Source organism: Triticum urartu, chromosome 5, assembly GCF_003073215.2.
Source record: "Triticum urartu cultivar G1812 chromosome 5, Tu2.1, whole genome shotgun sequence".
In the NCBI taxonomy this organism is placed as follows: domain Eukaryota; kingdom Viridiplantae; phylum Streptophyta; class Magnoliopsida; order Poales; family Poaceae; genus Triticum; species Triticum urartu.
The window spans coordinates 325,762,717-325,775,182 of NC_053026.1; the positions used below are offsets into that span (position 1 = coordinate 325,762,717).

The 12,466-nt window shown below is 45.4% G+C and overlaps 1 protein-coding gene across 1 annotated transcript; it reads right to left on the bottom strand.

The window, feature by feature from the left end:
• Positions 1-304: 304 nt before the first annotated feature.
• On the bottom strand, positions 305-6,432 carry LOC125508843 (triacylglycerol lipase 1). Its single transcript, XM_048673637.1, has 9 exons — positions 6,144-6,432; positions 4,875-4,985; positions 4,550-4,690; positions 3,967-4,077; positions 3,741-3,884; positions 3,620-3,660; positions 3,463-3,542; positions 1,982-2,077; positions 305-791 (listed from the first exon to the last, which is right to left on the bottom strand). The coding sequence occupies exons 1-9, from the start codon at positions 6,330-6,332 to the stop codon at positions 460-462; spliced, it is 1,245 nt and encodes a 414-aa protein (XP_048529594.1). The 5' UTR covers positions 6,333-6,432; the 3' UTR covers positions 305-459.
• Positions 6,433-12,466: the final 6,034 nt, after the last annotated feature.

The window sequence follows — 12,466 nt, forward strand, 5'->3', positions numbered from 1 at the left end:
TGATTTTAGGATGGAATTATGCGATTATAGTAACTTCAGGGAGGATTTTTGCAGAATTTCCTGTCTTAGTCGAGGCGCACAAAACGTCACGTGCTCAACATGCGAGCACTAGTCAACCCTCTCCAACGCGATCAGACAAGTTAATGGACTAGTCCATATCATTCTGCAACTTAGTGGACTAAAGTGATTTTGTAGGATAAGTTCCTGTGTCTATGCTTTATACTAAAGCTAGTATAAAGTTGAGTCATTTATTTTGAGACGGAGGGAGTACTATATTAGCTCTAGTATACACAAGAGGAACCAATTGCACAACCCAGCAAGCTTATATACAGTTTCATACTATTTCTTGAGATGTACAATCTCATAATATACATAAATAGTGGTACCGTCAATCTCGTAAATCCAGAAAAGAGAAGAACTGTACATATGTATTACACACACCAGCGTGCAGGACATGTCCTAGTAGCTACTGTGCAATGATCCATTTGCCCTAAGGCGGAGGAACCTCATCAAGTCGACATAAACATCATCTTTGGCCTTCACGCTCATGACGAAATCAATGTGGCCATAGCCACTAATGTATAGCAGCTCTGGCGTAGATCTCAGCTCTTTGACGGTACGCGCGACATCAGTGACATCAGCCAATGCATCAAGACCTCCGTACCCCATCCACATCGGCAGTGATTCTGGTATGCTGCTTAGGTCAAATGGAGGGGGCGACAGCTGGCCGTAGTGCCTTAGGTTTCCCCACAATCCATAGTCGTACCTTGCGAAAGTGCCTTTCCTGATCACTGCATAGACGAAATAAAATCCCTGCTTTAAGATGACTAGAAAGATTGTTTTAACTAGCCAGTAACTATTTCTGTAAGCAATACTCATGCTTTGTGAAATGACCTAAATGCAATATCAATAGCAACAACGAAACAGTCCTAATTTTAGCAGCAAAGCAACTGCAACGAATGAAACTCTGTAGAGTTGCCTTAGTTAATTCATACTGTTTGATACTTTCATGCTGGTCCAAGCACAAAGTAAATAGCAGTTCGGTTGATACTAACGAACTTGGATGGTATTCAAGTGAACTGAAAGCTTTTGATGCTACGTACCATAACTGGGAATCTTTTAGTAGTGCATAACCAATTTCTCAATTTGGAATTTTGCTTGTTGCTATTTGATGCTATGTTCCATAACTGGGAATCTTTTACTGGTGCATAACCAATTACTTAGTTTGGAATTGTGCTTGAGCTCATAGCAACAGGTACTCTTGTGGGGTTTTTTCCAGATAAATAAATAAAAACCTTTCTCTACCGTGGACTGAAGTGAATGGTAGAAGTATGCCATATTTTCGTCATCAAAGTTTTAAATCCATCAACTTCTCAGCTGAGCTGAGCTGATCTCTATAAACTATTCTCCTAACAGTATCCAAATCAACTTCGTTCCTCAAACTGGTATGAACTCATGCTAATCAAGTGTTAAGTTACTACCCACTCGACCATGTCTGAACAGTTGGGGAAGCGATTGAAATCCTCACCATTGGTTGTGCAAATCTACATCATCCAATGGTCTTGGAGGTTATACATCCACCATCACAGCTATGAGATGGCAGATGGGACGAGTCCTGAGTTACTGATACATGCCGGGACAATAATGGTCCATGGAGGGAATTCTATGTGATGCCACTCTAGAAACCACCCTTTCAAATTCCTACAGCTATAAATCAATTAACTTGCCTGCATTCTACACTTTTAAGATTATGGAGATGAATGCCCATCAGAAAGACCAAAAGTGCTTGCATGCAAGTGCAAGTACACGTGCACATTCAAAAGGATTGAAGAAATGGAGGCCAATTTAGGCACTGTTTGCAACTCTCAGTTATAAACTACTCCCTCTATATTTTGGTACAGAGGTAGTACAAAGTAAGGGGAAATAATGTTCCAAGACATATTGTCTAAACAACTTAAGAATTAGACATGAGAAAACATACTCTGAAAAAGATGATGCAAGTTTTTAGTTGATGATGGATGAGGTTCGTACTCCAAGTAATGGTCAATCCGTGATCCATTGAAGCAACAATTTTCCCCTGAAAAAGTAAATGAATTAAATCAAAACAACAAGAAATTAAGAATGCAGTTCAAATATACCACAGCATAAGCAGTCAGCACAGCTAAAATGTGTTAGTTCATTCATCAACATCCCTTATGATGTGATCTATTTAGATCTTAAATAGGTAATTCCATTCGTGTGCATTTCCAATAAGGAGAGACACTAACTTAGAACAGACAGTTCAACTTTGTTTCAGGATGTAAACTTGTGTGCCACTATCAGAAGTAGCATGGCATGTGAATTCTACTATTACTGAAACTCGATACAGAAAGTTAACTTGGCGGTGGCTCAAATATGCCACAGCATAAGCAGCCAGCACAGCTAAATTGTGTTAGTTCATTCATCTACATCCATGATGATGTGATCCATCTAGATAATTAAATAGGTAATTATATCTCAGTTCTAATAAAGAAAGATACTAGCTTAGAACAAACAGTTTGACTTTGCTTTGAGATGTGAAACTTGTGTGCCACTATCAGAAGTATCATGGACTGTGAATTCTACAATTACTGAAACTCAAAACAGAAAGTTAACTGCACCCTTGAAATTAAACTCGAAACTGAGAATGCCAGTGCTCTAATTGGATGAGAGCAGACCCCTGATAAAAGTTCAAGCATAACCTGGCATGCACAAGAACTGGTCTAGGCTCCACAAATTAACATAACATTGTTGACATGCCTTTTAAACACCTAATCTTGCAATCCATCACCATTGCCATCAAATCTGTCTGTGTGATAATGTACGGTGCATTATTACGACACCGAATTTGTCTGTGATAATCCACCATCATCATCTGGAAGCAGCGAACGCTGCTGCCTTCAACAGTGACAAACCCGGCATCGTTATGCTGCTAGACAAAGGCAAGTTTGTAGGGTAAGGCAGGTGTGACTGGCCTACAGGTGTCATCACCGGCGGAGCTTACCGCTTAAGGCGTGGTTCGTGTTGTCGGTGTTTCGGTCTATTCAAAGGCCCGTTGAACATGTTACTTTTTCTATCTATTGAGTTATCAGACACAAGACTATTACATTTTCTCAAGATAAAAATTGTGAGCACAACTGCCTTACAAGCTCAGTAACTTATACTCCCTCCGTTCGGAATTACTTGTCTCGGAAATGGATGTATCTAGTACTAAAATACGTCTAGATACATCCATTTCTGCGACAAGTAATACCGAACGGAGGGAGTAATATACACAGTTTCAGTATCTGGATTATTTGGCAATGGTTATGTTCTAGTGCATATAAAATGTGTGTTTGGACAACAGAACAGTAGAACTCAAGCAATATCAAATTTAGGACAATCTCACCTTTTCTTTATAGCAAGTAAAAATCTATAAAAACTCCGAAAGAAACAATACAATACCTGTTATCGAAGACAGCAAATCGTTGCAGTCCACATGTCCATCATCGCATATAGAATCTACTATTTGAACTCCCATATCGCTATTCATCGAGTTGGACAATTACAATCACACCCAAAGAGAAAAAAAAAAGGAAGGCTAGGGAAAGAAGTGCCATACCTCCGGAAGTTCAGCTGATGGAAGCCCATGGTAAGAAGCATCTATGTCAAAGCTCACCATAAGTCAGTTTGGAAGTTACTGGCATTTATTTGGTGGATTTATTCAAAGGATAGTAAAGCACCTGGTCAAGATGCATGCCAACTGCTCTGAGAACAAAACTAGCACTAACATGATCAAGGTAAGAAATTGGACAAAGAAGTGCAGCAGCGCTAATCATCTTTGTGATTTCAGGCAATGTAAAAGCAGCCAAACCCATAATAGTTCCCTACAAGAAAAGGAAAATATTTATTACCACAATTTTTTGGATTCACAACAAACATTTCTCAATCGAACCCCAAACAGCTTACCTGTGAATGCCCCACATACAAAATTTTGGACTGCCTAACTGTATAAACGTAGCTTAACATTGCCAGAAGATCATATTCAGCAAGCTCTTGCCAGCTCCAATCCCAGAAAAGCTGCAAAGCTCCCACAGGATTTGGTCAGAATCAAAGACTAGAACCAGTTTGTAGTTGCTGTGCTGTGCTGCCCTCACAATGGAATCTAGTTACATACATGAATTTTACTAATTGCATTTATCATGGCTAGAATGTGCTTACAACTGTATATCCAAAACTAGAAAAAGCTTCGGAAAAGCTCACCGCTGTCAAGCGAGCCTAAACCATAGGGACCATGGACAGGTCAGGGAGCACATTATGATCTGTATTTGTGTCTTAAAGCACATGTTATGCAATTTCATCCACAATTTTAATAATGAAAATCTTCATTTCGAGTGACTTCCAGGTTCTATAAAGGTCAACTCCACTTTATTTTTACTACTATGCAATTGGGTGAATGGTCAAATCAGAAGACTTACTGTACATACCCAATTCATTCCTTGTTTGCAGAAAGTGGTGTTTCATAATGTAACTTTCTATAGAGTACACTCACCTTATCATGCACAGTGAAAGTGGAATGGCCTTTACTCCAACGTGTTCCACGAACATTTCCAATCCAAACATCGAACCCATTATCAGCAAGGATATATCCAAGCGACTGTTCAGCAGAATTTATGAACCATGTATCTCCTCCCTGTCAAGGATATAGATAAAGCAAAAAACATTTTAAAAATAGAGGTTGATGCGATTGGACAGTGATTGTGGCAATTGAAGATAAGAACTGCATTATCTAATGAAACATCCAGATATGGAACAAACTGCAACTGTAACATGATACAATCAAAAGCTATGTGAGAATGGCTGTAATGAGAAAAAACCTGAAAAAGACCATGTTGAAGAAAAACTGGAGGTCCAGTATTGTCTGCAATTCCATTTTTGCCATGTGGAATATGCTGAAGAGATAAAAGAAAGCCATCGTTTGTTTCAACCTGCAAGGCCAAGAAAATAATAAATAAGATCCATATAAGAAAGAGTGGCGGCCACTCTACATGTCAGTAACAGGGGGAGCTTTCTGCTACAATTCACTTGGTGAGCTTTAAAAGCAGGAATGAAAGGAAAAGAAGGACACTAAGTTTTTAGAAAAGGTTCATGGCGTTTGGTAAAATACCTTCAAGATTAATTGATATAAATACACGTAAGGACACATTAGTTTTGGTCTCACTGTAGGATATTAATAGTGTTTTAAATCAAAAATCAAGATCCCTCTTCCTTCACTCTGGCATCACCGTGTGCAGAAGCGCCATCACCATGTACCATGTGATACCAGGATGATTGTGCAATCAATGATTTGACAATAGTTGGTGACATTATCGCAAGACATCTGTGCTAAAGAAATGAACCTGCAAGCGGGTATTTGCACCATAAAATGGTGTTAACAAGTCGGAGTCATTTATCACAAGCCAGCTCTAATGGAAGAATGTTTACTCAAGATGGATGTGACAATGCCTATTGTAGAGTTGTGCCCTGAAACTAGGAATCGAAGAAGAGGAGTGTAAGCACGGTCAACCAGTACGTTTGTCTTTTGCTTGGAGTTGAAACAAAGGATACGGGCTACTACTTTGCCTGAGAGTAAAGGAGCTCCATGACACAAGTAATTGCTGCTCCAGTTCACTTGAGACACACTCTTACATTTATTGCTTATTTTTTCCCTGCGACGATTGCATTTTCTTCTCTTGGAACGGGACGTGAGAAACAGACTTTGGTGGCTCTACACAAGCCCAACTGGGACCAAAATAGTATCTCGGCCATTTCATTTTCACCTGGCAAGAAAACAGAAGGACATTGCCGTGTGAATGCACGCAAGCCTGCGTATGGACACGGAACAATTCGGCTCCCCCGATCTACCTTGGTTGCTAGGCTAGCTGTTCGATTACCATCCGGATAGACACAATCGTGGCTCAACTCCAAACGGATAAGTCAACGAGTAAACAAACCTCCCCCTTCCATTCGCTGGGGGGAAATGGTCGAAATCGGCATGAAAAGCACAAGACTAATCAGCAGTGGAGGAACGGAGAGGGGAGGGATGGGGGGAAGAGGAAGATGTGCAGTACTGTACTACATATACTAGCAGCAGGGAACGTACGTACGGTGTGCTCGGTACACGGGTAGCCCAGCGGCAGGAGCAGCTGCCCGCAGAGTCCGCCGCCGGCGTCGCCGCGCGGCGCGGCGTGGCGGAGGGCGGAGGAGGCGTGGGCCGCGCCGGAAACGCAGGAGCAGAGGAGGAGGAGGAGGGTCAGGGCGAGCGCGGCGGCGGCACCTCCTCCCGGGACCGCCATCTCCTTCGGTCGGGAGTCGGGAAGGCAGAAGCGGCGGGTCGAGGGCAGTTGGCAGTTACACACGCCACACGAGCGAGATTATACTAGTACTGCAAAATGTTTTATTTGGGCGCGCGACCGACGACGGGTACGTAAAGGATCGGCAGCCGCACGGTTTCTGTTTCATCATCAAATATACTCCCTCCCTTCCACAATATTAAGACATTTTTTCAAACATCAATTTCTTTACAAGAAGACGCATGTTGTGCCGTGTCCATGAGTTATTAGACGAGCATGGTACATGGCGAGGTAACTTGTTGTGCCAGTACTTTTTGCCGATCATGTACAAGAGATTTTGAAGATCAAGGCCTCACCCCGGTTGGGAAAGGATATTCTGTCATGGGACACGAAACAGAACGACATCGTTACCGTGTGTAGTGCGTATCGATTTGTGCTCGAGGTGAAGTTTTGTCCCTCTTCAGTCGCGGCGAGCAGGGCACCAGACGGGCGACATGACGTCTAATCATTCTCATGGAGTTGTCCTGCTCCTTCAAAGGCTATGTATTCGAATGGAGAATTGCAACTGATACTTTGGCTATGTGGGGGTAATAAATTTGATCGGTATTATCGAGAAATTTGATTTATGTCCCCTATGTGGTCTTGAGTGAGAGGGCACACTTCACGCCTTCTGTAGGTGCCCCAATGTGGTCAATCTTTGGAAGGCCATGCAAAAGTATGGTGCATTCCAAACATTCATAGTGTGCGTCACAGTGGGCCAGAGTGGCTTCTGGATGTGATCTCCGAGCCGAACAAGGGTGACCATTTAGGCCTGCTGATGGTGTCGTGGAGATGCTCGCCCGCCCGCAAAGAGGCGACTCATGACCCCCCTCGGTTTGAAGTATCTAAGGAGGTTCCTACAGAGCTATGCTACATTGTTATTCGGTATCCAGTACTGTCGTTGATGAGGGACCTGTAGCCCCTATATCACATGTGAAGCCCCCACATCACGAATCATGCATGTGGTAGCTACCCCCATGAACTGGGCGAAACTCAATGTTGACGACTCTTTCTCGGCCGAGGATGAGAGAGCAGGGGCTAGAATGATTCTCCGGGATTATGATGGGGTGATCATCGTCTCAACGCTTCACTCACTCTGGTTGTGCCCTGATGCTTTGCACACTGAATTGGTTGGATGCATGGAAGGCCCGGCGCTAACACATCAATGGACACATTTTGCAGACCATTGTTGAATGTGATAGCAACAAATGATGAACTCTAGTGAGCAGAACGAGTTTTCATATGCCATGGTTGAAGAGGCTTATGGGTGAGAGGGAGTATATAGTTATTAGAAGCGAGCAAAATAATGTTACCCACGTTCTAGTTAATTTTGGTAGAACGGAGACCATACAATGGTATGATTTCAATCTGGACCTAGTGTTAGTCTTAGCTTGTGTAGGGAAGAACTTCTTTGCTCTTGAGTAATACTATCGAAATAGGCTTTCGCTCTGCTTTATATATAAAGCAACAAACACAATAAACAACAGAACGATACAAGAAGAAGATGAAGCACTCAAACACGTGGACCATAAGAAAACAGATTGGCATAAAGGTGCCAAAAAAGAACAAAAATAAGAAAAATAAAATGACATGAAGTCGCCGCCGGACAAGAGCGCGCGATAGTATGAAAACTATTGGGGAACGTAGTAATAATTCAAAATTTTCCTACATGTCACCAAGATCAATGTAGGAGATGCTAGCAATGAGAGAGAGGGAGTGCATCTTCATACCCTTGAAGATCGCTAAGCGGAAGCGTTACAATGAACGCGGGTGATGGAGTCGTACTCGCGGTGATTCAAATCGCGGAAGATCCGATCTAGCGCCGAACGGATGACACCTCCGCGTTGAACACACGTACAGCCTGGGGACGTCTCCTCCTTCTTGATCCAGCAAGGGGAGAAGAGAAGTTGAGGGAGAGCTCCGACAGCACGACGGCGTGGTGATGGAGATTGCAGGGCTTCGCCAAGCACTACGAAGGAGGAGGAGGTGTTGGAGAGGGGGAGGGCTGCGCCAGGGAAGGGGTGCGACTGCCCTCTATCTCCCTCACTATATATAGGGGGAAGGGGGGAGGAGGAGGCGCCCTAGGGTTCCCTAGGGGAGGGGCGGCGACCACATGGGAAACCCTAGATGGGTTTGGGCGCCCCCACCCCTAGGAAACTTGCCCCCAAGCCGGGAGGGGCGACTGCCCTAGGGGAGGCACCCCCACCTCTCCAGGTTACGTGAGAGGGGGTGGGAGGGGCGCACAACCCCTTAGTGTGTTGGGGAACGCAGTAATTTAAAAAAATTCTACGCACACGCAAGATCTATCATGGTGATGCATAGCAACGAGAGGGGAAGAGTGTTGTCCATGTACCCTCGTAGACCGTAAGAGGAAGCGTTATGACAATGCGGTTGATGTAGTCGTACGTCTTCACGATCCGACCGATCCTAGTACCGAAAGTACGGCACCTCCGCGATCTGCACACCTTTGGCTTGGTGACGTCCCACGAACTCTCGATCCAGCTAAGTGTCGAGGGAGAGCTTCGTCAGCACAACGGCGTGATGACGGTGATGATGAAGCTACCATCGCAGGGCTTCGCCTAAGTACTATGATGATATGACCGAGGTGGATTATGGTGGAGGGGGGCACCGCACACGGCTAAGAGATCAATGATCAACTTATGTGTTCTAGGGTGCCCCCCGCCCCCGTATATAAAGGAGCAAAGGGGGAGGCCGACCAGCCCTTGGGGCGTGCCAGGAGAGGAGGGTTCCTCCTCCTAGTAGGACTAGGACTCCCCTTTTCCTAATCCTACTAGGAGGGGGAAAGGAAGGAGGAGAGGGAGAAGGAAAGGGGGGCGCCGCCCCCTTCCCTAGTCCAATTCGGACCAGAGGGGGAGGGGCGCGCTGAAACGCCCTTGTTGCGGCTATATCTCCCACGTGTCGAAGCACGACTTAGAGGCATAACCGCATTGAAAGCAATGTCGCAAGTGAGGTAATCTTCACACAACCCATGTAATACATAAGGGAAAGAGATACATAGTTGGCTTACAATCGCCACTTCACACAATTACATGAATAAAGCATTACATCATCCAGATACAATCAAGGCCCGACTACGGAACCAAAATAAAAGAAGAACCCCAAATGCGACAAAGGTCCCCGATCGACCCCAACTGGGCTCCACTACTGATCAACTAGAACGAAACAACATAAAGGACAAGATCTTCATAGAGCTCCTCCTTGAGCTTGGTTGCATCATCTGCACGGACTCATCGGCACCTGCAAGCTGGTTTTGGAAGTACCTATGAGCCACGGGGACTCAGCAATCTCGCACCCTCGCGATCAAGACTATTTAAGCTTATGGGTAAGGTAAAAGTATGAGGTGGAGCTGCAGCAAGCGACTAGCATATATGGTGGCTAACATACGCAAATGAGAGCGAGAAGAGAAGGCAAAGCACGGTCGATGCAACTATGATCAAGAAGTGATCCTAAACAACCTACGTCAAGCATAACTCCAACAACCGTGTTCACTTCCCGGACTCCGCCAGAAAGAGACCATCACGGTAACACACGCTGTTGATTCATTTTAATTAAGTTAAGGTTCAAGTTATCTACAACCGGACATTAACAAATTCCCATCTGCCCATAACCGCGGGCACGGCTTTCGAAAGTTCAAATCCCTACAGGGGTGTCCCAACTTAGCCCATCACAAGCTCTCACGGTCAACGAAGGAATAGACCTCCTCCCGAGACGTTCCGATCAGACTCGGTATCCCGGTACAACAAGACATTTCGACAGGGTAAAACTAAACCAGCAACACCGCCCGAATGTGCCGAAAAATCCCGATAGGAGCTGCACATATCTCTTTCTCAGGGCACACCGGATTGTCTAAACTTCCGGTAGGCCAGCCCAGAGTTGCCCCTGGTGGCCACCGGCGGCTGACAAGTTGGACCAACACTCAGAGGAGCACTGGCCCGGGGGGTAAAATAATGATGACCCTCAGGAGCGCGACTCCCAAGGGAAAAGAAAAGGCTAGGTGGCAAATGGTAAAACCAATGTTGGGCATTGCTGGAAGAGCTTTACTTAAGGCGAACTGTCAAGGGGTTCCCATAATAGCCCAACCGCGTAAGGAACGCAAAATCCGGAAACATAACACGGATATGACGGAAACTAGGGCGGCAAGAGTGGGACAAAACACCAGGCATAAGGCCGAGCCTTCCACCCTTTACCAAGTATATAGATGCATTAATTAAATAAGATATACAGTGATAACCCAACAAGTAAACATGTTCCAACAAGGAACAACATCTCCATGTTCCAACAAGGAACAAACTTCAATCTTCACCTGCAACTAACAACGCTATAAGAGGGGCTGAGCAAAGCAGTAACATAGCCAATCAACGGTTTGCTAGGACAAGGTGGGTTAGAGGCTTGGTTGAACAAAGTAGGAGGCATGACAAGCAAGTGGTAGGTATCGCAACATAGGCATAGCAAAAGAGCGAGCAACTAAGCAAGCAAAGATAGAAGTGATTTCGAGGGTATGGTCATCTTGCCTGAAATCCCGCAAGGAAGAAGAACGAGTCCCTGAAGAAGACAAACGGACGTAGTCGAACGGTTCCTCACAAACGCGATGTTAATCGGAACCAACCCGAAGAAGCAAACACCGGAAAGAAGCAAACAATCATGGTAAACAACCACCACATAAGCATGACACGATGCGCAAACAAGTATGATGCATGTCCGGTTTAATGAGGCATGGCATGGCAAAATGCACAAGCAAATTCTACAAATTAAGTGGAGCTCAATATGTAACTCTGTTGCATATTGACGAAACACCACGTGACTTATTAAGTTCGATCTTGTTTATGTACCCAACAATATTAAATGTTGTTAAACATGGCAAGAGGGTGAAGCAAAGAAAAACTACCTATCTAGTCAAGTTTAAATGAGGCCGGAAACAACGAACAACAAATTCCGGTAAATCCCCATATGCATATTTTAGATTTGGTGCTGTTCTGCCCTAAACACAATTTTAGAGTTGTTTAACATGCAAAGTAAAGCCATCATGATAAACTAGGCAAAATTCTACCCCAATTACATATAAAGTTTATTTAATTCGAAGCTACGGTTGAATAGTTATGAATTAAATCATTTTAGCATGGCATAGGAGAAAATTTAAACAAACAATATTTTAAACATTTTAAACATGGATGAAAGTTGCATATTATTAAACTAGACAAAATTCTAAGCAAGTTTCATATATAAATCATTTTAAACCGATGCACGAATTGTGAGTTATTATATGCATGAACATGAGGGCCTTTTCTGTAAAACTGGAGTCTCAGGATAAATAGACAAATTCACAGATCCTGAAAAAAAACATCAACGGGCTGAATCTGGACAGGAAGCCCAACAAAGGGAAAAAAGGACGGGCGCTGGGGTGGCCTCACCATGGGCCTCGGCCCGGCTTGGCAGAGGAGGCCGGATGGGGCGGCGCGGATCTTGGGCTGGCGGAACAGATGCGGCTGCGCTGGGCCTTGGCGGCGTAGTCAACGCACGCGGCTGGGCCAGGCGCTGAGGTGGATGAGGCCGGCTGCTGGGCTGCTCCTGGTTTGAGGCCCAGGGCGCGGTCGCTGTTCATGTTGGCAAAGGAAAAGGGCGGTCAACGGGGCAGCGCTCGACTCGTCCCTGAAGCGAGGCACGAGCAGGCAGCCGATGCGGGCGGCGGCGGCGAACAACTCGCCGGATCCGCCTGATCCGGGCGAGGCAGCGGCACGAGAGGCCGAAAACGGGCAGGACGACGGCGGGGCACCCAGATCCGGTGGCCCTGGGGTTCCCTGTACAAGGCTGGAGATAGAGAGAGGTTAGAGGAAGGGGGAGAAGGAGATGGCCAGGAAAAACGGAGCAGGGCGGCGGGATCCGACCTGGGAGGTTCTCCGGTGAGGCTTGCCGGCGACGAGGTCTCCAGAGACCGTACGAAGGCTTGAGGAGCTGCTCTCCTTTGGTGCTGGACCCGCACGAGAGTCGGGAGGGGAGGCGGCTGCTAGCAGAGGATGTCGAGGAGCAGGGACGCGCGAGGAGCTGCTGCTAGGCTTGGTCGTCGGCGGAGACGAGGCCTC

Excerpts from the sequence above, each read along its gene's own strand:
- LOC125508843 (XM_048673637.1), bottom strand. The coding sequence starts at position 6,332 with ATGGCGGTCCCGGGAGGAGGTGCCGCCGCCGCGCTCGCCCTGACCCTC. Across the intron at positions 4,986-6,143 it reads ACCCGTGTACCGAGCACACC|GTTGAAACAAACGATGGCTT; the intron begins GTACGTACGTTC and ends TTGGCCTTGCAG. Across the intron at positions 792-1,981 it reads CTTGCATCATCTTTTTCAGA|TGATCAGGAAAGGCACTTTC; the intron begins GTATGTTTTCTC and ends TCGTCTATGCAG.